The sequence below is a fragment of the Anser brachyrhynchus genome (assembly GCF_964034855.1).
Source record: "Anser brachyrhynchus genome assembly, chromosome: 1".
Taxonomy (NCBI): Eukaryota; Metazoa; Chordata; class Aves; order Anseriformes; family Anatidae; genus Anser; species Anser brachyrhynchus.
The window spans coordinates 69,965,161-69,990,868 of record NC_137694.1 but is presented as its reverse complement, the minus strand read 5'-3'; the positions used below and the strand labels follow the sequence as shown (position 1 = coordinate 69,990,868).

At 40.1% G+C, this 25,708-nt stretch overlaps 2 protein-coding genes and 1 long non-coding RNA gene across 16 annotated transcripts in view; 1 reads left to right on the top strand and 2 right to left on the bottom strand.

Moving 5' to 3' along the window:
- Nucleotides 1-398: 398 nt before the first annotated feature.
- LOC308191018 (uncharacterized protein) lies at nt 399-7,008 on the bottom strand. 5 transcript variants are annotated; one of them, XM_080582966.1, is made up of 6 exons: nt 6,959-7,008; nt 6,051-6,124; nt 4,931-5,008; nt 3,591-4,244; nt 2,695-2,796; nt 399-2,614 (listed from the first exon to the last, which is right to left on the bottom strand). In XM_080582966.1, the coding sequence occupies exons 1-6, from the start codon at nt 6,991-6,993 to the stop codon at nt 2,343-2,345; spliced, it is 1,215 nt and encodes a 404-aa protein (XP_080439092.1). In that variant the 5' UTR covers nt 6,994-7,008; the 3' UTR covers nt 399-2,342. The 5 variants fall into 5 exon arrangements, with proteins under 5 accessions (XP_080439092.1, XP_080439095.1, XP_080439093.1 ...); XM_080582969.1 differs by lacking the exon at nt 6,959-7,008 and adding an exon at nt 6,300-6,335 and having other exon boundaries at nt 400-2,614; XM_080582968.1 differs by lacking the exon at nt 6,959-7,008 and adding an exon at nt 6,590-6,806 and having other exon boundaries at nt 401-2,614.
- LOC308191036 lies at nt 6,570-25,708 on the top strand. The gene is made up of 6 exons (XR_013947658.1): nt 6,570-6,709; nt 7,141-7,270; nt 11,498-11,609; nt 13,399-13,684; nt 18,408-18,529; nt 24,183-25,708. It is a non-coding gene; the product is annotated as an uncharacterized lncRNA (long non-coding RNA).
- Nucleotides 16,970-25,708, bottom strand: part of LOC308190997 (solute carrier organic anion transporter family member 1C1-like) — a 30,280-nt gene continuing 21,541 nt past the window's right edge. For 4 of the 10 annotated variants that reach the window (XM_080582882.1, XM_080582878.1, XM_080582881.1 and 1 more), the window contains 3 exons: nt 21,505-21,569; nt 19,723-19,840; nt 16,973-18,539 (listed from right to left, as the gene is read on the bottom strand). In XM_080582882.1, coding sequence (XP_080439008.1) covers nt 18,317-18,539; nt 19,723-19,840; nt 21,505-21,569 — 406 coding nt within the window. In that variant the 3' untranslated portion in view covers nt 16,973-18,316. Of the gene's footprint in view, nt 18,540-19,722; nt 19,841-21,504; nt 21,570-25,708 lie in introns of all 10 variants that reach the window. The other 6 variants (XM_080582880.1, XM_080582879.1, XM_080582875.1 and 3 more) reach the window with 3 other exon arrangements.

Here is a 25,708-nt window from a genome sequence, read left to right as displayed (position 1 = left end):
AGAAACCTTCCAAAATAAGCAAGAAGCCCCCAAGTCTCACCCTACCTAGGTACAGGCAGATTTTAACATTTAAGTGCTCGCGAGTATAGAAGAAAGATTTCCAGCTCCAACCCTCATTTACTGAGAGGGAGAGAAAGGCCTAAAAATAGGAAGTGACGGGGTTTCTTGTGCTCCTCTGTTCTAATGCTTCCTCCAGTCCCCAATACACTTACAGTTCAGAGATATTTCAGGTCCATTTCCTCAAGTTCAGATGGGACCGAACATACATTAGAGAATACCAACACAAAAGGATGTAGGTTTGCTACAAACTGCTCCTGAGCCTTGTAGCTAAGAGAATATCATACACAAACTCCCTCTTTAGAGAGAAAAAGGCTACTTAAGACCAGATAGAAGGTATCTTTTATTTAAGGCCTAAGTTGTAGAAATGACAGACTTAGTTACCTTTTCTTCTGAAGAACTTTCCAAGGACAGAAATATTAGGAAATACCTAGATGCAGGGAAAAGGGAAGAGAGGGAGAATCAGGAGCCAGGAAAGGCTCCTTACATTAGAGTAATTGATCTCCAGTTCAGATATCACAGTCTAAGCACTGTTGCTCTTTTATGAGGGAAAAAAGCTCTCAAGAGATTAATTTCTTTAAAAAGGCAACGTTTTAATATTGAACATCTTAAAAACACCAAAATACAAAGTTTAACTATTGCTTTGAAGAGGAGATTCTGCTTCTACACAAAAGCAAATCAAACATCCAAGAAATTAAGAACAGTGTCCCAGAGTTTCCATAGATTTTTAGCAACTCTTATTGTAACTCTTAAGTCCAGAGCCACATGACTCTGATATGCTTAACTGATAGAAAACAAACCCCAAACATTTCAGCACACTTCTCCTTCACTTTGAAGTAATGCCCTTCAAGGCCTCTCAATTTAGCTTAAATCGATTCTATTGATTAAGACTAATAAAAAATCCTAAATAATAGGAACTAGTGTGTTATTTCTGAAGTCTGCCTTTACACACACACAAAGTGTCATACCAGATCCCACAGGGTTTTATCTTTGCACCAGAATCTGACTTCACTGCACTTTACATCACCAACAAGATGACTTGTTAAGAGTAGTAGCATTTCCCATTCTTAAAATCTAAATCATATTTTATTCAGTACTAACACGGATCCTTTTAACAAGGCATCTTAAAAAGTGAATAAAATTTACAAATTCAACACAAATTCAAGAGAAATACTGGTACAGGCGCAAGCCCCAAAGTTTCTTTATACATGTGGTTCTTCAAAGGTATATTATAGTTAACTTTGCTGCACTTTTGAAGCTCAAAAGCTCTGACACTGCTACTAGACCGTGTCACAGATATGAACAAGGAGGTAGAAAGGACCAACCATTCTTAAAACTCTGCTCTTACTAACCTTAAAATGCCTCATATCAGAGTCCCGTAGGGACAATATTTTTTCCCCACAGATTTCACAAGATGGTGCACCTGAGCTTCACAGTGTTCCTCTCCAAGCAGCAATTACTTCCCCAAGTCCTACTCCTACTCCCGATGAACTAAGACAACAGCATGCAATAATCCAGTAGGATATCACAAAGTAAACAGACTTTTATATAAAGATGAGCTTGTCTTTGAACAAAAGAACAAGTGTTTTATAACTCTTGTTGACTTTTTCTCATGAAATCTTGGGAAGCAAGGTAAACCTGAATGGTGTTTTGTTTTTAAAGAAAATAATAAATCTATTTTTAGTAGCAATGCTGGCCTGAGAATCAGTTAAGGCCACCTAAATTTAAAGCCTTCCTGAATGAAAGAAGTTTTTGTAAATTATGCTGGGAATAGTGCTGCAGTTGAATTTAACCCTTTACAGATGTGTATAAGTAACACACATATATAAATTAGACTTAATAGGAGTTTCTTAAAGCATCCCTGAATATTTTATCATCAGCTTCAGCTCATTAGGAGAGGTCCAGTGATCAAAGTACATATGAAAGATGTATCATTTAGGAACCCATGCTTAAATTTAATGCGGTATCTTCTATGTGGATGTTCCATTTAACTGCACCTTGGTGATAAAGATCTCTTGAGTTGCCCTGACCAAACACATTGCTGGCCAACACCTCCGCATCCTGTGATGAATGAATGATCACCTTCCATTAGTTGATGCATCCTTCAAAATCTGATTGTAGGGTCAGCATCTGCAAAGGTACTACACTTTCAAACACGTTTTCCATGTTGTAATGTTGAATAAGAAAACAGTATAAAACGGTATTTGCATTTGTTTACATTTGACACATTCATAGCACAAAGCTGATCAAGTTGTAGAAGCTGCAGGAAATTGAGAGGTTGGGTGCTAACTGGAAGGGAGAATTTCAGGAGCAGATGACTGAGATGAGCAGTGGGTACTTTCAGGGAGGAGACTGCTTGGATTAAGAAGGGGAAAAGAAAGAGACGCCATTGCAGCAGCTTGCCGTCCTAGTAGCAGTCCTAAACTATAAACATTTGAATTAATGAGATCATTGCCTGGCAGGAGTATATTTAGTTGTTTCTGAATTTGTTGCAGGACCTGCAGCTGACTTTGCTGATTCAGAAGAAGCATGTCCATATTTTCCCTCATTTTCTTCACTGTACAAAGAAAAGAGAATGTTAATGTCTGCTATGTAAAAATATTATGCATGCCAATCTAGACACCTTTTTACACTCACACTCTTCAAAAATAAGATTTGGTTGATCCATATCAAGTTTCTCTGTACCGCTCCTTTGCTGTTCTTTATGATGCTGAGACGTAAGTTCAGAACAGTATGCACCTAAAAGGAAGACAGTCTGAATCAACAGCCTACTTTACCATCAATTGCTAGATCAGTATTTTAAATATGCTTTCATGCAAGGAAAAGGCAGTTTAGTAACAACACTTCCTCTAACCCATATGTTAAAACTAAAACTTCACTCAAGTCACCTGATGACCCAGACTAAACCAAACCAGAACTGAAACTAAGCAGACATAGCCCCCTGAAATATTACAGACATGGGTTTTAACACATTCAAAGTACGTTCACAACTGTATCTCTCATCTGCACTCCAGTAAGCTATAAAACTTTATTTTCGCTTCCCCCATGCACCCTTTTCTCCTTTTTGGGGGGACAGAGGAGTGGAAGCACACAGGGTAAAGAAGCAAAGCTGGAGGAATGTGGCCGTTAAGGCATCATACAGGCACTGATTAACAAAGCCTAAATCCCTTCCAGTTCCCTAAGCTTAGTGTTTTGTTGGTTAATCACTTCTGAAGACCTACTGCTAGACATCAAGCAACACTACATATCAGGAGTTAGGTAGACTCGAGAGTTTTGCAGTCTAAGGTCCCAAGCAGCCCTCATAGTAAAGTACAAATTTCAACTTCAGCATTTGCAAGGCACTTCTTTAAATGACATATATAGGAAGGGAAGGGGAGGAAAAAAAAAAAAGAAAAAAAGAAAACCAAAAATCCACCATACCCCTATCCAAAGCAAGGCAGGGCAATCACTTTGGAAGGAATGGAGATCACAGTGTCCGACCATGCAAGTTTGTACAGCTTGAAATAAAACTCAGTAGATCTTAATCCAGTTACCTGCTGTGTTTTCAATGGAGGTCTCTGTCACATGAATTTCTTGACGTTTGATGAAGCCTGAATATGGACAGATGCTATTTCCACACTCAGCACACCCACAGGGCTTCTCATCCATATGGGCTCTCTGATGCTGAGACAGCACTGTGCTTCCACTTTGGCTGTGTGTATCACAAGAAAAGGCTTTCTTTTTTGCATGGATTTTGCGGTGAGCAATAAGATTTGAACTACAGCCAAAGCTCTTCTCACATTCCTCGCACTTGTACGGCTTCTCTCCTGTATGGATTCTCCTGTGCACTACCAGGCCAGCTTTTCTGTTAAACCTCTTTCCACATTCTAAACATTCAAATGTTTTTTCTCCTGTGTGGACTCTCATATGGTTCAGGAGAGTAGTGGTCCCCTTGAAGCCTTTTCCACATTCAGTACACTTGTAGGGCTTTTCATCTGTGTGGAGCATTTGCTTATTAGCAATGAGAGTCAGTTTCCTGGAGTCTCTTGCTTGGCGAGCAGGTTTATTGCACGCTGCCCTCTGATGCTGTTGCAGCCTGGCTGTCACCCAGCCTGGACTGTGGGTTTCAGGTAGCTGAAGCGGTACATCTTGCTCAGGGTCTTCCAGGATGTCACTTTCTCCTTCACTTTCAGTCAAAATGCAGTCCCCTGATGGAGCAAGACAGCAATCTGTTACTTCTCCTTCCCTAAGACAGGTAAGCATTTCCTTGTAAAACAAGCGAGTTTCTCAAGCCTAGCATCAACTTTCATCAAACTCCCTTTTCACAAAGTGAAAGGGAAATTATGAAGGCTGAATCAAGAAGACAAAGAATGGAGTAGCAGGAAGGAGTACACGGAAGAAGAGAAGGGTAAAATCCTGCCTTTTCTCTGCCTTCCCTTCTACATTTTCCCATTCTTCCTTCCTCAGGAAATGGAGGAGGAAGACTACTGAAATGAAGGAAAGAAAAGGAACATACTGAAACATCTCAGGCATCACAGAAATCTAGTTTTAGATATTCATTCCTGCAGACAACCCAGAAGACTTCAAGCCTGCTAAATTAATATTAAAACTGTTTTAAACCTATGTGTTTGGGCATGGAGGGTTCATTATGAAGTCTCCTTCACTGGGCAGAATCAAAAAGAAGGTTTAGGCTGTTTCTCACTTTGCTTAAAGTTTTCAAGCTTCTTCAACCAGCATGTCAGAGTATTTTTCCTAATAATCACAAAAACAGTTGTAATTATTACAGGGATATTGTATATTATTGCATCAGAAGTCAAAGGAGTTACATCTTTACTGGTAAAAAAAAATAATATTAATTAACTCTTTTTATATCTAGATCTAATATGACACCTACTTTTCTTGTCGTGGCAAGCTAAATAAACTTCATTGCAGGGAAATTCACAGCAAACATTCAGCCATGGCCTTTTATTTCCTAAAGAAAGCAATTTATGTATTGCATAAATGATAATGAATGAACACACAACCCACAGTAAACTTTGGCTATTTTACTCTGCTAAGTTTTCTATTTACATCAGTTCAGCATTAATAGAATTATTAATTAGTAGCACCTAATGCACAGTTACCTGAACTTCATTTTTATAAGTATCTTAAGATGTTTACTATTAATACAAATGGAGGATTTAGAAAGGCCTTAGCAACTCTGATTTAGCATTAAAGTATTCAGTTACTTACACTATATATACTTTAGCTTGACACAGTGAGTTTTATTTTTCCTCTAACAAAAATCAGGGTATGCTCAAGGTAGCAGTCTGAAATGCAATTTCAGCCCTACATCTATTAAACAAAGAATTAAAGGTCTTATGCAACGTGATCTTTAAGAGCAAAACACTCTCTGTTTACCCAGCCACAATTGCCAACATCTAAGTATCAGCAGTAAAAGAAAAACAAAAAACATATGTGTCAGGGAAGGCATTACACCTGAGGTAGACATTATACTCTGAGAGGGATGAAGAAGCTTACTTCTTGCAGGAGCAGGTACGGATATTTTCTCACTTGACAACCAAACAACTGGTAATTCGCAGAGGCCCATGCAGAGACCTTGGGTCTCTAGCAGTGAAACGAGAACCTGAACAACACTCCATTACCATCCAGAGCCCATGCTGGTTGGCACGCATTTCAGATGCTGCCAGGCAACTCCCTCAGACCTTCCTTAACTAAGGAAGCTTCTAGAAAGAGATGTTCTTTCATTCCAAATTAAGTATATTATTTTAAAACAGTCACCAGAAAACCACTAGAAAAAAAAAAGGCAAACAAACAAACAAACAAAAACATACAACAACAGAAACACTGAATACCTACCCCTGAACACTTTGCACCAGCCTAGGACACAATACACATCCCAGCAAGCTATAACAGAGAGGACTGCTAGGAAGAGGTAGCAGTGGGTCCCAGACACTATTTGACAGATCCCTAAGATTCCCTCCACGTTTTAACTAGCAGAAGTTACATCTCACCTGTATAACCTGCAAAAAAAACTCTTTTCATGCTTCTGGACATCAGAAAATGTAGTTTCTTCTGCTGGTTCCATCTAGAAGAAGGGAGGAGAACTGGAGTATGAAACCTTCCTTCACACATATAGCAGAGCAAGGGGTAACACAGGTGTATTGCATTTTAACAGTACCAACAGGCCGTCTAATGGAGCAAATCTGCATATGCTATTGAACCTTACTTTATAAATAGAGAGGAGAAGGGGTTATAAAGACCTGAAGTATGCTGCCTTGCAAGCTGGAAAGCTCGATCATGACCCAGAAGTTTTTTTTTTTTTAAAAAAAAAAAAAAAGCAACCCCGTATAACCGTAACACAAAGAAGCCCCTCCAGGGGCAGCAAAGGCTCCCAGCGCTGTGGCCTGCTCCTCACGCAGCCTTAACACCTCTGCTGGTAGCTTTCCCCGTTCCCTCCCGCGTTCCCTCCAGAACTACCCACCCCCAGCCAAAGCCTAGTCTGCAGCTGGACCCCAAACCTGCTTGCGGCCAGCTAGCCCCAGGCCCCTACCTTCACCCCCACCGGGGTTCGGGGCTGGCAGCTGGCCCCGGGGCTGCGATGTGCCAACCCCAAGCTCCCACAGGAGCCCGAAATGCCAGGGACACGCCGGGCCCGACCCAGCCGCTGGCGGTAGGTTCTCGGCGCGGCTCCCCGGCCCCTGCGGCCCGGCCCCGGCATGCTCTGCCCCCGGGGCGCCGCCGAGTTGGGGAGGCCGGGAGTGGGAGCGGGGCGGGGGGGACCCAGCCAGGCGGCGGTCAGTGGGCTGCCTTCCCGGCCAGCCCTCGGTAATCGCCACTTCCTCAGGGTAAGGTGGGGCATTCGCTTCATGGCCCCAGAGGCAGCCGTGGGTGCCCTCCAGTAGCTTAGTGCTTTGGCTACCTTGTGCTCTGAGGGCATGTGGTTATTTGGGTCATCTGGCGTTTCACCTGTCCCTTCCGATGTAGTTGCTCTGAGAGCAGGATTATTTTACTCCATGTATAGCAGAGAGCATAGGCAAGGTCTGTGCCTTGCTTTAGGTTCAACAGCATTGACCTTGGAGAAACACTTGCTTTTCGTTACAGACATATGCACCTGGTGGGGTGCAGGTATGAGAGGAAGACCTGCCTCATGTATCCAGAGGCAACGGAGAACAAGCAGCAGCTACTGCAACAGAGTGACCCTAAAACTCAAGCTAAGAAACAAGACACTGAGGTAGTGGTCTGTCTTTCATGCTGCCTCAGCTGAGCAGCCCACGGAGCCACAGGAACTAACCACTGCTTAGTTCTCCTGGCAGCCTCTATCTCCTTAAGGCATCCCCTTGCACCTTCTTTCCACCTCTCCCTTGTCCTCGTCAGATGGGACGAATGGGTGAGGTGATGGACGTGCTGGAAGCCATCACCTGTTACTGCACTGTGTGCTCAACACCCTTTGCATAGGCTCTGTGAATTAGTCACATCTCCCCAACAGCACACACTTCCTCTGAGATATTTCTGTGTGGGTGATGTTTTCAGCCTTGCGTGTACTGCGAATGTAATGCTGCCAACTCGGAGTGGAAAGGGGCAGGAAAAGTGACTCTCTGTGGCTCTGCTTCCTTCCTTTCTTGGGTTTCCAGGCTATTGGAGCCGTAACCACGGCTCTTCCACAAAGCAAGACCAAGCCCGGAAAGCTGGCCTGTTCCACAGCATAAATTGCCCCACAGTTCTTCTTCCCCATTTTGTCTCCCAGAATAACTCTGTGAGGTACAATTAGTGTCTTCATAGCAGCACCCACAAGCTGTACAAACCCAAGGGAGAGCAGCTGGAAATCCCTGCTGCCTTTTCCCAAAGAAAAAGGGCTCCAGGTCACCGCCATCTTTCCTCAGTAAATTCCAAGCCCGACAAGTGAAGGGAACATTGCCGCTCCTGCCCATATGGTGGCAATCAGTGATTTCACTGAACTTCATCTCCACACTGTGTACACACAAGTCAAGAGCTCAGTGAGCAAGGCAGGCTGCATCTTTCCCTTTGTCTGTGGAACCAAAATATTCTCCATCCACACATTACAATAGAATATTCTGTTTGCTTTCAATGGCTCCTCATTTCCAAAGGACCACTAAAGTCTGTCCAAACTGGAAGATTCCCCCCCCCCCCCCCCCCGCCCCCAAAGTATTTCAGCTTTGTTAAAATATTTTTTAGGAAAAAAAAAAAATTGCTCCATAAACTCTCTTTTTAACGATTTCTGAGAGTCAAACATAATCCCATAACTCCAAAAAAATAAGTTAAAATATCATTGTATTTGCTTGCAAAGTCACAAGAGTTAAATATCAGTCTCTTCCTACCAAATCTTTTATTTGGCTCATCTTCATTGAAAAAAATAAAGGAATTTTCCTAGGAGGAGCCAGTTCACCTTGTCTTAAGACAAAGATTCAGAGGAAGACTAGATATATCTCAAGATCCTTCTTTCCTCCTGAACAGCAGCCCTTACAGCTTCTTTTTGCTTCCCTGACAGCCACTCCTATTTTCTTTCTGAAAGGCCTAAGCCTTTCAGACTTACTAGGGGAGAAATAAAGCTGCCAGTGTGAAAGTACAGATCACGACTGACCTGTCAGAGAAGTGATCCAAGACTCAGCTGCAAATACACCTGCCAGTGAGAAAACTTTATTTTAAATTAAACATTTTCATTTTATACTTCTTAAAAAATAAAAGAAAACCTATAGTGATTTTTAAAAGCTGGATTGCCCATCTGTGCCAGATGCGACCAGCTTATGGCAAATGTCCCTTTTCAGGAGTCACTTTAAGAGCTCTAATAATCATCTAAGTACAATCACAGCAGATTCTTCTCCTGCTGTAACTACAAATTTAGAAAGTACCTACATAAAGCTTAAAATTCCTGCAAAAGAAAAACCTAAGTATTCACTTTTTGCTGACATGGAGCCTAAATAGAGAACAGAGACAAAAATTTGTATTATCTTCTCCAATGAAAAGCTGAAATAGTTGTTTTTCCATCTCAGCATTTGCAGAGCTACTTGGAACATGCCCAGGAACTCAGTTGCATGTCTGTCAGGTCACCAGAGGATAACAAATTTATCAGCTTGAGTATTAGATATGGTTCTTTCTTTCCTAAAATGAAGAAGCAGAAATTATGGTTGAAATAATTTTCCCCCCTTAAAATTCAGTGGTTCACTCTAATTTCCGTTGTAATGTAAGACAAAAAACAGCAGGTGGAGACCTACTATTGTACTATATTTACATTACAAATAGTTTCTTCATGACCCTGTACTGGTCAAAGACATAACTGTACTTCGGTATTGTACTAACACAAAATGAAATAGTATTTTCTGCCACAAACAACTTGCACAGTAGAGTGACATTGACACAATTCCCTAAAGTGGAGAAGCACTCATACACAACAGCATGATTTATTGCGTATTCTTGACATTTTGCAATTGAATAAAGCCTGAATTTCAGCTTTCCGAAATTATCCAGAAAAGCCTCATCACATTCCCAAGGAAACTAAGAATTTGCCCAACGCACAGTTATATACAGTATGGTTGTTTGAAAAATTGCAGATGCCAAGAATACTTGCAAAATTGTAATGTAGGAACAATTAGAAAAGCATCAAGGGAGTTTAAGATTAGAATTAAAGCATGATTTGTCACATTTATTTTTATGCCATGCATTTTGGTTTTGGTAGTATATTGTAGATCCATTTCAAAGTTGGCAGACTCCCTATTTTTGAGGATTTTCTGGTTTTGCAAGGAGGAATAATTAAGTGAATTTCTTAAATGCAGAGGGTTTGAGTGTTGGTGATTGTAGATCATGCTTACAGGATAGGAGACATGGGAAACACAGGCTCAGAAAAAGTTTTCAGAAGTCATGGTGAATATCAGCAGAACATAAGCTCCAGTGGTGATACTGTGGTGAAATAGCTAGTGTAATTCACAGAAATATAAACCAGGAAACACTACATAAAACCAAAGATATTCAAAATATTCACCCCGTATTTAAAACTCAGGCAATTACTTCTAGCAAGCAAGAACAGATTAGCTATTGGGTTTGAATTAAGAGCTAACACAAAGAAGTTCCTTGGCTTGTATTAAGAAAGAAGTCAAACTATCACGGTCATCTTTTCTGAACTCTACCCCACCACCACTCCCAAAAGCAGAACACAAGAAACACAAGAAAGCAAAAACAAGCAAAACACAAGAAAGAAAAACAATACAAACAAACAACAAACATCCCATGGTACTTAATTTTCTGGTACCCCACTGAAATCTATGAAAATATTCTTAAATAAAGGCTGTCAGGACCTTGAAGGCTTGAGTAAACCTTTGTGGCAGGGAGAGGACACATAAAGGAGACTGACAGGATGAAAAAACAAGAATATGGAAGTTCTTCCTTCAAGAACCAAGCAGTGGGTCCTGGAGATTTTGTGGTTAGATGGGAAGTTCTCATTTGGAGCATCAGGGAGAGTTTCCAGCACCAATGGACAGGTATTTCCTTCCAGGATTGATTCCTCACCCAGCAGAAACTTTGGGACAACTAATCTGTGTGTTTTCAACATAATACAACAGGTGCTAGAGTTAATCTGACACAAACATTCTGTAAATCAATAGCATTTAATTAGTTTAAGTAAGCATACAAGCTAATAAAAAGTTCTCCCCAAACAAATCTTGCCATTAAACTTTAATTTAGCAAAAATTTAGCAAGAGAGGTAACAACAGATAACTCTTGTGCTAATAGCTAACTGCACTCAAAAGCAGAGATTTATCAAAAGCAGAGAAAGACATTTAAATGGCTTCAAATGTGTGAAAGAGTAACAATTTCAGATGAGGGCCTTTTATAACCCATGTGGGAAACAATTCAGTTTCATTGCAAAACGGGTCGAAACGACTGATTTGATATCCTTCAAAAGTGCCACCTCCTGGCCAATTTAGGAAACATCGTTTCAGTCTAATGAAAGGAGGATTATTGGAAATCAGCTTTTGGTGTAGCTGTCACGATGGCTTAGGAGACAAAGAATCACGGATGGGGTACATGATAATGCAGTCTTACAGCCACAGTCTGACTCAACAAAGCCCTGAAAAAAATAAATAAATAGTGGCATATCCCATCTTCGTTTGCACCCTCATACTTGTGCATGTAACTTACTTGCAAAGATAATTATGTGACATGAGCCTATATATATATAAAATGGCATTGTGCTGTTAGCATTAATCCAGCAAATGCATCTCCATTACATTACTGAAGTCCTAAGAAGGCCTCCTTCTCTACATAATGTTTCTCAAGTTTTGCTCATTCCTAGATAATCACTATATTCTGGCTGAACTGGGACTGAAATACAGGTAAAAGAAGTATTCCTGCACTAAACAGGTAATTAGGGACACTATATGAAGCTTATAGCTCAGAATCATAATAAATGATATTTCTTTTATATTTTCCTTTCCATATGGCTGAGAAGAATTTTTCCATACTCAGACTGCTGTTGTCCAAGTCATCCGTGGAAGCACTCACATTCAAAGTTGACTTCCTGAACCTAGATTTGTGGACCGAAAGTATCTGAATTGGAAATGGTAAAGTACTGAATTTGGATCTAAGACTATGGCCTCACAGACCTGAAGAAAACACCTCATCTTTTTTTTTTTTTTTTTCTTCATCCAAGCCCTTCCATATGACTGTAACTTACACTTACAGGAAATAATTGGAGTATGATAGTAAAATACTCTTAATAAGAACACCAAGGTATCAGTAATTGCTGATTACTCTTGAGAATAAAAACAATCAAAAAGCCACAGCAGACATCACCCTTACAGCAGGAGCTGGTTGCAGACTCCTGCAGGCAGAGGGTGGCAGCAGACTCCCAGCAGAAGTGGCTGCCAACCCATTTGTAAGGGGTGAGTGTGCAGTAGCAGGAAGCAGTCAGCCAGGCAGAGGCCAACTGCAGTGGTTAGCTTTGATTAGAGCCCTTTTTATTCTCGGGACACTAATCTCTAAATAAAGAAAATCATTGGATTTTATAATGTAACTCTTAGTTAACAAACTGCGTAAAAGGGAAAGTGTACAGCTCAGCAAATATTAAGCTACAGCAGGAGTCCTGAGAATGTGAAAACCCTTACAATAAAGGAAAAGGTTTCTGGTGTTCCTGTTCCAGTTCATCTAGTTTCAGCTTGTTGCTGTAGAGCTACCAAGAAAGAAAAGCATGCTGCCAAGCTAATTTAGTGTTGCCAAAATCTGTCTCTGTTTTAGCTATTGTCTGGGCCTTGTCTCTTCTACTGCTCAGTGGAACTTCTGTCTTTCATAAGTAGTCATGGATAATTTTGTTGTTGATTTGTATCATACATCTATCTGAGGAAAAGTAGAACATGTTGTGCTGTTTTAATAATATTTATTATTTTCCTATTTAAAATACAATCGGCAATCTATCATGTTGATTGTACAGCTTCTCTTTATATTCAGTCTCAATTAGTAGCTATTATAAACACAGAATTGAAGCTGCGCAAGTCATTGGAGATAAGAGAACATAGACCTTTGTAGGAGATAGTCCATATGGGTGTTGCATCACAGCATAACAGCAATGAAAAATGTGCATTTGTAGGTGAAATCCCTGGGGCAAAAACCACGTCACTTTATAGTCTGGGATATTTCCTGTGAATTAAGGACTAAAAAAATTTTATAGCTCAAGAAATTGAAAACCTGGCATAATATACAACACAACTTCACTAAACTGTCCATCTAGCTTGTAGCTCTAGAGCAGATCTTTCACAAGAATGGTCAGTTATTGATTTAAAGACTACACATAACAGAACAATCTATAACGTACCAAAGACAGATGTTCTAGTGAAAAACAAACAAACACAACAAACATATCTTATTTCTAATCCAGTTTTGTCCTGTTTAATTTCTACACACTGGCACATAATATGCCTTTGTCTGCAGAATTAAATAACCCTTTCTAGTCAGAAATCTTCACATATGTAAAAGTAATTTGGACATGAACTGTATTTTCTCAACAGGCTATTAGTCTCTTGTTCTGTGACAGATTTTTCCTGACTGCATACCAATTTCACGGTTTTGTTCTAAACCAGTCCCTATTTCTCAACATCTTCTTTTCTGTGTTGCCACCTGTATACAACAACCTTTCATTCAAACTTACATTGCTCAACAGCCATGAGAGGAAGTTTGCTGACCTGGTCACCATCACTCTGTGTGAATGTGCTCCATTTGCTCTTCTCTATTGGTTAACAAACCCCATGGTGATATGAGCCACATATTGCTTAAGAGGTCATTTTAATGAGCTATCTTAATCACCATTAAAAAGATCCACCTTTAAATTACATATTTTTTTTTTTTTTTTAATGGCAGCTCTAAAGAAATGGTTTAGCACTGGATGAAGAATTTCTTGACGCAACACTTGGTTAGCAATGCTCCAGAGTACCAGCAGAGAAGATCAGCCTAAGTCAGAGCTACATTTCCTCTAGCCCCAAGGCTCTTGTTGATCGGGGCTGCTGCATGAGCAGGGGGAAAGCTGGAAACTGAGAGTGACCCCAGCACAGGCTGTACCCCCAGCACCTGATCAGGGTGAGCAGAACTGTGGCAGCAACAGTCACTGGTCCCAGCCTCAGTCCAGTGACTATCAGCTAAAGGCAAGGTTAGTAGTCAGGCCCTAGGAAAACCCTGGAGGCCCAGACAATAACTGAGGAAGAGCAAGGGAGAGCGTTGAGCACAGGCAAACCTCCAAAATGTCTCAAGTTAGGACCAGGCACCCAGATGTGAGATGAAATGGGGCTTTGGGGACCATGGGGTAAGGCAGAGGTGGGTCCTGGGGGAGGTGGGTCAGGGCCATCCTGCCATGACAGGCAGTAACCAAGGGAAGATGCTTAGGGAAAGCGAGAGTCAGCAGTACTTATGAGACTTCTACTACTCTCCCAACAACCAATTCATTTCAACATACAAGGCAAGCCTTGAGTAGAACCGGGAGGGGAAGGCAGGTACTTAACGATTATCATGTCATTTTCTTTTCTATAACTACCCTTTTTACCTTTGAACCCATGTATACAACGTTTCTTCGTGGTGATTTCTCACATCTTATACATACTGTATGAAAAGCCAACTCCTTTGTTTGCTTTGAACATCTTCTCTACTATCTTGATTTGGTACTCCCTAGTACTTGTATTGGAAGGGATTGTGAGCTGCTGAACCCTAGCAATACTTTCCATGCCACTCCATGTTCTCCATTTTGTTACTTTTTTCCACACTAATCAGGCCTAATCTCTATTCTATTGGTCATCCTTGTATCCACATACATATTCATGCTTTGTGTGCTCTTTCACTGCCCAGGGATTTTATATTTTTTTACTTTTTGACCTGGGACTTCCTGAGGTGGCCTCTATACTTTAAAAAGTCTTCAATACATTTTTTTCTCTTCATCTAGACACTATTTAAACCTATGTAAACTTTTATCCCCATAATTCTACTATTTGTGAGGTGAATCAGTACCTCTGATCATTTATTTTGTTTGTTTTTAATACCCTATTGTGCTCTTCTTGTATTAAACTGTGCTCACTTCCTTCTTATTGCTTATGATTTTCAGTAATGTTTGTGTATTTGCACATACTTTTAAAATACCTCTGTGACTTAGCTACTATGTACTGTGTACTTCATAGCTTCTAGAAAGGAATAACATGTTTAAAATTTTAATGTTATGCAGAATTAAGTTGTGTGCCTCAAACAGTTAAACTGCATTGTGCCATCAACAGTCAAGCAAGCCGAAGTGATAACGTCAATGTTTTCTCTCAGATGGTAATAATCGTGTTGCCATTTAAAAATATTACAAAAGTTGTTTCATACATCAATCTTACTCACTATTTTGAGCACATCAAGGAGGCAACCTCTCATTATTCAGCCTATTTAGTTTGATAATTTTCCAACATTTACTCCCTGTCTTCTGGAAATTCCCTCAAATTCCAAGATCATGTATAGCAACATGACAGTGTTACAAGTATGGGGTAGCTGCTTTTCTTTCTGTGACATGAAGGTACTTAATCCTATACTGATACTTTTTTCCTTTCAAATGCTGGGAGGGCATGAGCAATGGTTCAAATACATTATTTCCACAGTCTATTGAATCCATCTTTATTCCCACTTCATTGGTTAGAATTCTTTGATTTTTCCCTCCTGACATGACTAGAAATGATGAGCCTAAAAATAGGATATTTTATATCATCTGAGATGCATAGAAGAGAAAATGTTCACTGACTCATATGCCCAAGGCCTGGTTGTACATCCAATCCAGTGACATGGGTTGGTAGCCTTGCGTGCCGTTTAGGATCTTTGTTATGATGATGAAGATGTATGACTACTGTTTTTACATGGCATACATCTCGTGGGTGCTTCTGAACAAGGTGGTGAGTCCCACTCTCGCCTCACAAGTTGACATCGGTGACTGGGAAATCTCCTCAGCAAATTCTTTTAGCAGTATTACCTTTGAAAATGAAAAGCATTTGCTTCTTTGCAGTCTCTCAGTTATGCTTTAATATTTCTAATACAAATAAATAATAATAACTGTAAATTTGGTGACCTTTGTGATACATTATCAGTTGTAGATTTAGTTTAAGATGAGGAATTCTGGCAGGAAGAACCCAAAAGATCCAAGTTCCTTGGTGCTGAGACCATGTGTTCATCTATTATAACCAATCCAGAACAAGTATCTCTGGTCAGACATCCATCCATGCATCGACTTTAATAACTGAAGTACTAAAATAAAGCAGCATATTTGGAAATATTTCAAAGTGAAAATTGAGTATATCTGCTTAGTAACTTACAAAATGATCTTTGCTGAAAGGTGAGAGGAAAAAAGGGCTGCTATTTAAACCATGAGAAAGATAAGACTTGCTGAAGCAAATTCTTTTATTGTATTCCTCTTCTTCTTACGTGTAAAGAAAATGAGTCATGGAAGTAAAATCCATGTTTTAGAAGAATCATCTGCTAAGTACAGGCTTACGTACATAAGCTTAGGTTGTAACACAAAGTTTTCTTTTTTCCCTTCCCTTCCCTTCCCTTCCCTTCCCTTCCCTTCCCTTCCCTTCCCTTCCCTTCCCTTCCCTTCCCTTCCCTTCCCTTCCCTTCCCTTCCCTTCCCTTCCCTTCCCTTCCCTTCCCTTCCCTTCCCTTCCCTTCCCTTCCCTTCCCTTCCCTTCCCTTCCCTTCCCTTCCCTTCCCTTCCCTTCCCTTCCCTTCCCTTCCCTTCCCTTCCCTTCCCTTCCCTTCCCTTCCCTTCCCTTCCCTTCCCTTCCCTTCCCTTTCTCCTTGTGAGTCCCTTCAAATAGGGACCCTTCTTTACATCTCTGGAAATTTACTCATTTCTATTTGGCATGAAATTATGTAAGTTTCTGATATCTGCCAAAGTTTGCACTGCCTGAGACTGGGAATAAACCAAGATTAAGTTTTATTTACCTTGAGACCTGTTGATATCAAGCATCTCTCTTATTCCTGGATGCTGGTGCATTTTGGTATTTTTCACTGTTTTTATGACAATATGGTATGAATGAGACCTGAGACTAGGCTGCCAATCTTCGTGATTCACTGTAGCCAGAATGCTTCAGTTAGTCCTATACTCAAAAATCTTCCTCATTATTTTTATTTTGTTTCTTTAGTTCAATATCCAGCTATAAAAATCAGATGACCAGACACAGCTCCTCAGTGCCCCATTGCCTGCAGCTTCCAACACTCACCTGGCAGGACACCTGGCAGCCCCTGTACTGGCTCTCCTGTATTCAAGACCACTTTCTAAACAATCATGCACATGACAAACAGTGGGCAGCATCAGTTCTTCTTCTGTCAACAGTATTTTCTGAAGTGATGGGTCTAAATCCTTACCTTCTGCCAAGACAGGTACTTAAACAACACCCATCTTCTTGGTATTCCTATTGCAAAGATTAGGTAGTTCCCTAATGGCACACTGTAAGTATTTATCATCAGTAAAGCTCAGTAAATTCTCTTCTTATCCATCTGCCCCTTGACATGCATCCCACAGAAGGTATTCAGCATCTGCCTGTGATGTGCAAGCTCAGCTAGGCAGCAGTGTACCTACAGTCACTGCTGAGATGCAAGTGATGCAATACAAGATTGTTTTGCCAATATTATTATGAAGGGTGAGGCCTACCTTTCATTACACACACTAAAATATTAATTGCTTTAAAGGATGCAATCTCTAATGGTGCTGTCACTATCTTTTTCAGTGCACGCATTCTTGAGATTTTGTTCCATGCTAAACAGTCCTCCATTGTACTCCCCATCTCAAATTTATTTAATACCAAATATTGTCAAATTGCAAAAATGATGTATAAAGGGATACTATGATACATATCTTAGTTTCAGATAACAAATATAATAAACTGAAAGGAAAAGCTCCAAATCACTTGGTCTTTAAATTCATTTTATTGTTCCCAAGCTGTCTTGTTGTAACTTTTTTAAAAAATAAATCATACGTAGCTCATAACAAGGTGTTATTACATTGCAGAAAATGCATGGAATTATTCAGTACACCGAGTACTAGAAAGTAGCAAGAAACTGCTGGAAACCTAAAAAAGCTCTGTTTTTTTCTTCCAGTCTCCTTTGGACAATATTCTGTATTCTGTAATGACAACTTTTATTGCTGTTATTGTTGTGCTACAGCAGAGTATACTTGAAAAAAGTCCCTAATGACAGCATTTGATGGCCTAAGTGTTACAGGTTGAATGTGCGTGTTGCCCAGAACTTGCAGCTGAATTGTCCTTCCAGCAAACCACCTTCCTCCTGTCTCACGCTGCACTGCTTGCAAAGGTGAACTACGTACAAGAATTGGTGCAGAATATCCCTGCACCTTCCAGGCTGCCAAGTTGGACTGGTAGCATGCTTGAAAGACTTATACTGCAGCCTACCCACTACTCCTCACACACAGAAGGCAGACAAGGGGCAGCAGAGCTGTTGTTGCAGCTTGGCAAGGAGGGATGGAGCTGAGGGGCAGCCACAAAACCTGCTTCTGCAGCAAGCTGCACCTCCCCAGCCATAACAGATCCCCTCACTTGAGTGCCACCGGCTCCTCAGGACAAATGGTGAGCAGTGACATGTGCTAAATGGACATGTGCTAAAATGCCTGTATCCTTTGCTTTTTGGTATTTACAAAGAAAGTTACAGGATGGCGAATATTTTCAGGGTGGATACTACTAGTTGCTTCACTGATGATGAATTTTTGCCTTGAACACCACTCACTGGATAAAGTCATGGTGGAGATCTCAGTCCTCCTAAAGCCTAGTCTCCTTTTCTGGCCAGTAAGTTGTCTGAATTAAATGGTCACTGTTGAAGAAATTATCTTTCTTGCTGTTTGTCACACAGGTGCCTCTCTCCCCATTGGCTGAGAGGGTTTCATCTTGCGGAGCAGACCTCGTCCGGAGAACCCAAAGGACAGCAATGCTGAAGAAAATGGACATGGTGCCCAACACCAAAGTCAGCCCCAGGTACATGTATCTGAGAGAGAAATGACCAGTCAAAGCTTATCTCAAAGGCACTGTACAAGTCGAATGCAGCAAGGGCACGATTATAGTTCCACGCAGTAAGTCTGGGTGAAGAACATGTTCAAGAAAGGTAGTAAGGTGATGACCCTGGAGATGAAAATATGACAGCTCACCCAGGTCAGATACTGTGTGAACTGTGGACAAGAAAGACTCTCAGGCATTGGCTAAGTTCTTTCTTCCCAATGTGCTTCAGTGAGAATAATGCTAATAATTCCAGGGCAATTAATTTTTTTGGTTTTCTCATAAACAGTATCAGAGATACCAAAAAACATTTGGTATTATTTTTTATTTTCAGGAATTAATGACAGTTGCAATATCAACAATAATAGTATTATTATGCTTTATTAGTAATGAGTCACAAATGAGTTTTTGTTCTTTTCTTCAAGTTTTCAAAACAAGATGTTCTCTCCCCTCATATTCCCCCCACCTCAGAGTGGGGAACTCAGCTGCAACCCTGTCCTCTCTGTCCTCTCTTTGTCCTTTTATCATTGCAGCAATGCCTGTCAGGATTGCAGTTCAGTCAATTACTCTCCTCTAGCAATAAATCAATAAAGACAGAAGTGCTTTATAAGCCTTTTGATAGGCCAGGCATGGTCCGAAGCACCCTTCTCTTCCTTTTTGTGGTCCAGCTCCAGTGTGGACCAGTGATGAGGTTTAACAGCCCCCCCCCACACACACTTAACAGAGAGAAAATTGGGGTGGGGTAGGGTGTTGGGGTAGTAGAAACTTAAGGCTTTAACTGAATTATTTTGGCTAAAAATTAAGTGACTTCCAGCTAGTATTGAAATAGCATGGACCAAAAAAAGACTAAACCAAAAAAAAATGCTAAAAACTGAGCATTATTAATTTTGCTGGTCAGTCTCTTTCATTCAAGATCAAATTTTAACCCAAATTTTCTGACAGAAATTATCCTACCAGTGCTCACTATAGAAGTAGTATATGTAGTATATAGAAATGTAGTATATGAATGTATAATATAGTAAAATAATATAATATAATATAGAATAATAATAAAATAATATAGTATTATTTTAGTAGAATAATATAAAATAATATAGTATAGAATGTAGTATATAGAAGTAGTATATGTAGTATATAGAAAGCAAGTTAAAGAATGAATGGAGAACAGCTGTTACCTGAGCGTGCTGGAGTGATAGAGTCTACATGCTCCTCTTCCCCCACATTGCTTGCTTCCCCATTTCAGGCAAGTGGTATCTATTGCCACTCCAAAATACACTGGGGCTGGAATTCCAGCTGTGTGTATTTAATGAAAGAACAGAGGCAAGAAGATTACTTTCTAGAGTGACTAGTTCTGATCTAGATGCATGTTAACGTAGAATACTAAATTATACATTCAAATAGCAATGATCCTTTGACAGTCTTTTCTAGTTTAAGAAGTCATGCCTTGCTTTGCCCAGATAAGCATACTCCTTTACTCCCTGTGAGAAATCAGGATGGGGCCTAAAATGCAACTGATCATCAAAAAGCCTGTTGAAGTCAACAGGAGAGTGAATGCCATGGTTTGTTTGCCTTATCCTCTAGAACCCCTCTATAACGAGATATTTCTCCTTTCTTTAGAGCAATGGAGGCTGTTCAGTTTGGGGGTCATCCTGTGTCTCAGCAGGGGTGGGTGAAGAAGGGAGAAAGACAGTGGGGCTGGGAGCCTACAACGGGGCTACAGGTATTCTGCAAGTATCTTGAAATCCTACTGAGGCAAACCTACTGCCTACAGGAGCAAACCTATAGCCATGCTTGTGGGTGATGAAATGGAAAATCCTTTCTTTGGTAGCTGAAGAAGACAACCCGGGGATCCAATGATGGCTGCTGGAGAAGAAAATAAGCCTAGAGGGAAGAAGTTGGTCTGCAAAGATGTTGTGAAAAAGGAACCAATAGCTTGTTTTGATTTCACTTCATCTGGCTCAACCAGCGCATCTAAGTCCGCTCCATTTACATAAGCAACTTGCTTCTTGCTAGTTATTATCTTTTCTAATAAGACCTAAAAGATTTTCAAGTTTCCAGTTTATTGGCATCTCACTGTACCCTTGACGTTAGAGAAAATCTGTAGACAGCTTTACCACAAGGCTGCAGTGAACTGCAATCTCAGGTACACTTGTACTTAGATTAATTCCCTCAGAAACTAATGAAAATATGCCTGAAAAATGATCACAGATTCTGAGCCATATTTGTTCTGTTGTGCTTAATGTTGAATAAGGACAGACAAGAAGTAATTTTCCTCTTATCTTCTTGGCACAAAAGATCACTTGCTACTTCTATGGGTGTAGCAGGGTTTATTTTTACTATTACTAAGACAATTATAGAAATTACAAAATCACAGAATCACAGAATGGTTAAGGTTGGAAGAGGCTTGTGGAGGCCATCTGGCCCAACCCCTGCTCAAGCAGGGCCACCCAGAGCAGGCTGCCCCAGACCATGTCCAGGTGGCTTTTGAAGATCTCCAAGGAGAGAGACCCCACAGCCTCTCTGGGCAGCCTGTGCCTGTGCTCCGGCACCCACATAGCATAGAAGGGTTGCCTGGTGTTTAAAGAGAACCTCCTGAGTTCCAATTTGTGCCCATTGCCTGTTGTCCTGGCACTGGCCACCAGCAAAAATAGTCTTCCTCCGTCTTGTTTGCACCCTTCTTTCAGGTATTTATATACATTGATAAGATCCCCCAAGCATACTCTTCTCCAGGCTGAACAGTCCCACCTGTCAGCCTCTCCTCATAGGAGAAGTCCTGTAGTTGTACAAATGCAAAGTTGCCTCCTCCCACCCCCCTTCCAATCCTTTTCCTATTATTTATTTTTTTAAATCATATAATATTAACTTGTCAGTTAGAAGCTGTTATTTCCAACAATCAGTTTAATTCTAAGATAAGTGACTAGTGACATTAAAACACATATAAGTATGACTGGACTTACCAAGTACTCTTACTGCCAGGGTATAGATACCAAGTGCAAATGATTTCAAGTGTGGTTTAATGCATCTGAAAAAAAAAAAAGTGTTAAATAAAGAATTGACCATGGATAATTTGAACAGAAATAGAAAGCATGAGGGGGAAAGATATGTAAGTTTTCCCTCCTTGATGGCACCGACTTCAACAGAATCACATAAATATATAAATAATGTGATATATATACATAAAAATAATGTGATTAAAATCATAACAGCAACAAGGAATTCTAAATATCTATAGTCAATATCACATTTTAAGCTTTCAAACAAGACCAGCACTTTGGAGTTACTAACACAGGACAAGATTACTGGTTGTGAAATCATTTGTGATTAGATAGTCCCTTTCGATTAAACATTCTCTGAAATTATGGCTAATGACCCAGACAAGTAAAAGGTATCTAAGCCCAATACTTTCCCTGCCATATGTCTAGGAGCAGGATCACACTATTTACCACATCAAGACCATTTGCATCTGGACATTTCTGGGCTTGCAGTGGTGGCCACCACAGACATCAGTCCTTATGACTCAAGATCAGCCCTACTCCAGCCTTGGGTAGGTGGCTCATCTAGAAGGGTGAGCATGGTGGGCAGGAGAACAGTTGCTCTTCATGTCCATGCTAGCAATCGAGTGCATATGGAACCACTCCAAGCATGCTGTTTCACTCAGACTACCCAATGCAAGACCTAATCCAGCAAGAGCCTGAGTACCTGCTTAACTTTTAGCACATGAATAGTCCCAGTCACCTGGCTGAACTGGGACATGCTTGATATGTGTGGTGACTAACACATGTGAATCATTATGGTAACTGATGAAATGCCCGGTTGTCTCAGCCATCCTGTTAAGTATAAAAAACAGGCTGAAATTCTGTTGTCACTTTGGATTTAAACATAGCACTTTGGGGGTATGGTCTATGTGCTCTGAAACAGGATAGACTCAGAAATTCATGTAATTGGGAACACCCCTTAATGTTAATAAAGTCATTGCAGAACTTGCTCTTTTGTTCCCCAACAGTAATGTTTTGTTATTTCTCAATATAGCTGCCCGGACAGCAGTAAGAACCCATACTGTTAATGATATTCAGGTCATCCTCCATTAATTTAGTAAAAATGCAAAAGGACAAGAACATGCATGGAAAACAACACCAAAGTACTGACAGTCAAAAAATAATTGCGTGCCTCTCATTTTGTAACCCAAGTGCTTTGTTCTCCAATATCCTGTTATGGATTATCATCGTGCAGTCTGCTACATCGTGGTTTATACAGGCATCACCATCTATGCAGAAATGAATGTAGTATGATACTGATCTGGAAGAACAGTGTTTCGCCCTCTTACCTGATCATAGAATAATAACGGCACAGAATGGTTTGGGTTGGAAGGAACCTTAAAGACCATCTAATTCCAACCCCTCTGCCATGGGCAGAGACACCTTCCACTAGGCCATGCTACACAAGCAAGCCTCAGTCTAGAAGCCCTTTTAACCAAGTGTGAGAGCATAGAAAGGAAAAACTGGAAAATAAAACCAAAACGTGGATATTTATGTGTTTTGTAGATTTTATATTCTTCCTTTTTTTTTTTTTCAGATGGAAAAAAAATGTTCAAGCATTTGTAATACCTTTCCACAGAAACTGTAATTCTTCGAGACCTTACGTGAGAGCCAAACCTTTCAGGGAGATCTGAGACTCCATTTTCACTGCCTAATCACCTTCTATATTAATAGAAGCTTGTTTAGCAAGCTATAATAGCTTGTGCTTAAACAACAGCTATCTGAATTGCATTTTTTTTCCCTCCAAAACTTAAGGTCTTTCCCAAGCTCCCTGGCAATTGCAATTAGCTTAATGCCACTAAAAAGACACTTCAGAAAATGACTGTCACTCACTGCAAGTGTATTTCATTGATTCCGGTCATGTAAACCCTTGAAGTATATGTCACTAAATTTTACAGACTTTGAGGGATTTAGCTGTATTTTCTCCATGGCAGGTGCAACAATATCTGCTCATCTAAAATTAGCAAATTGCTCAAGTTATGGAATTTTATCAGATCTGACAATATGGAATAATTTAAAAACAGATAACTGGCAAAAAATAACTTAAATGAAGTCTGCAACTTGACCTTGGGACTATTTGTTTTCAGAGTGTTTATTTTCTTTCAGGGAACAGAAGCACACTTTCACACAGTTCAGACAGATTTTCAGGGAAAACCAGTCAGTGATGGACTTAAGGAAAGCAAGCGTGATCTTAAAATGGATTTGTGCCCACAGGTCATTTGCAGAGAACAATAACAAAAAAAAGTGGATTGAACTTACTGAAACATATTTTATTTAGCTGCTCGTCAGATTCTGATGCCTTCGATCCAGCAGAAAAACACATAACTTCTCAGTTTCAATTAAGTGGCTCTCAAAGTAAAATGAATTTCAACAGAAATAAAGGCTACTGGAGCAGAACCAATAAAGCTGGTTTGCACCTTTCATATAACAAAATGTTTTGGATTGCTATTGAAAAACCTCTCTAAGCTTTTGTAAATACATCCATTAGGCAGTCAGTCCCCTGGGAGCAAGTAGTTAGGGCTGCAAAGTGCAGGCAACTCCGTGTGATTTAAGCTCACACGTGTTCAGCTACAAGCATCTCCTCCCATACATTTCTGCAGTGGAGACAAGACGGAGAGCTGGAGGTTGATCATGACAACAACAGTGCCAAGGCCCTTTGTGGTACCACAGCAGTACATTCCCAGCAACGTGTTTTATGCATAGAAGGTAAACATCATGTGGGGAGAAATGGGAAAGAAACTGCATCCCTGACTATTTTTATACAGCAAAAAATCCTGCTGTGCTAGGAGCAACCACAAGCTCTCAACTTGCTAATCATCCTCTTCTTGGTGCGTAGTTTTCCATAGTGCATAAGCTTCAGTAAAAAAAAGTCTCAACTGGATTAATATGATTATTCTTCCTGCTGTTACTCCTTGGAGAGACATCATGTGTTTTTGCAGTACTCAATGCAACATGCTACATGGTGGGTGGGGAAAGCTGTGCAGTATATGTGGTTTAAAGCATAGACCTCACTGGTGGTGTTTGTGGAGGGCAGTGGAAAAACATCCTCACTTCAACCATTTCTGTAAGTCTCTGTGTGAATGTTGCTTCTGGCTCAAGGGTTGTGCTGGAACCACAGCTGAAGTTATATTTCTTTATTTAGTTCTTTCCATATACTCTATATTCAGTCAGTTTTAACACTATCTTTTACCATGCAGGCATAAAGACACTGGCACTGAGACGATTCCAGAAAATTTAATTCAAAAGCAAAGAAAATTTTGGGGTAAGAAAGCACAATGATAATAAAGCTTATGTAGAGAGTATTTACTGTTGTTTTGTTTGAGAAGTAGAACATGCCCATCTGGAAGTAATTTGGAGAAAGGAACTGAGAAAGAAAGCCTTCCAAGACATAGCAGAGCAGCACTTAGAATCCAAAATTTGCAAGAAGCTGACAAAAATCCAGATTAATCACTGGAAGTATTATATTCCTTTTGCACTTTCTAAAATTAGTTTAAAAGTTCATACTTGGTGACGGGCAAATAGTTCCAGCACTTAAGTACATAGTGGAACAATCCCTTGCGAATAACTTTTAATAAAGCTGTGAAAGTTACAGCAGAAACAGTCAGATAGATTTATATATTTATTTATATATTTATTTTTAAGATACAAATCTGGGACATAATTATATGGAATAATACAACAGACTTGAGAGGGATAGTTGAGTGTATACAGAAGGTTTGGGTTAGGTCATCTCTTTCTACCTTGTATGTTGAAATCCATAGCAAATGAGGAAAACCAGCTACCTATAAGCATACTAGAGAGCTACTTTCCATTCATGCAGCAGCCATTTAACACTGTTCTGGTAATGTAAAAGGCATTAAGGGAAGTGGAACTTGATATAAATGAAATGACAGCTAGGCCTCCTATATCATGTTTAAAACTAGAAATGTATAGCAGGTAGAGATAATTGTAGTCACATTGTATCAATGGTAGAAAACTCATTGTCAAGTTATGAGGATGCCTGTTGATAAGTGAAAAAATAATTTAAAAGCCACTTCACATAGCTGAAAACATTTCACTCTATTAGGGAATGGAAGGAGGTACAGTATCAAAACACCTTGAAAACATGCTAGCAGAAATAATGATT

Bases quoted from the DNA above. Each gene is read 5' to 3' on its own strand.
- LOC308191018 (XM_080582966.1), bottom strand. From the start codon at position 6,993: ATGACCCAAATAACCACATGCCCTCAGAGCACAAG. The intron at 5,009-6,050 runs GTGAGATGTAAC...TGCTTTCTTTAG, and splicing joins TTTTTTTGCAGGTTATACAG to GAAATAAAAGGCCATGGCTG. The intron at 2,615-2,694 runs GTGAGTGTAAAA...TTCTTTGTACAG, and splicing joins AAATCTTATTTTTGAAGAGT to TGAAGAAAATGAGGGAAAAT.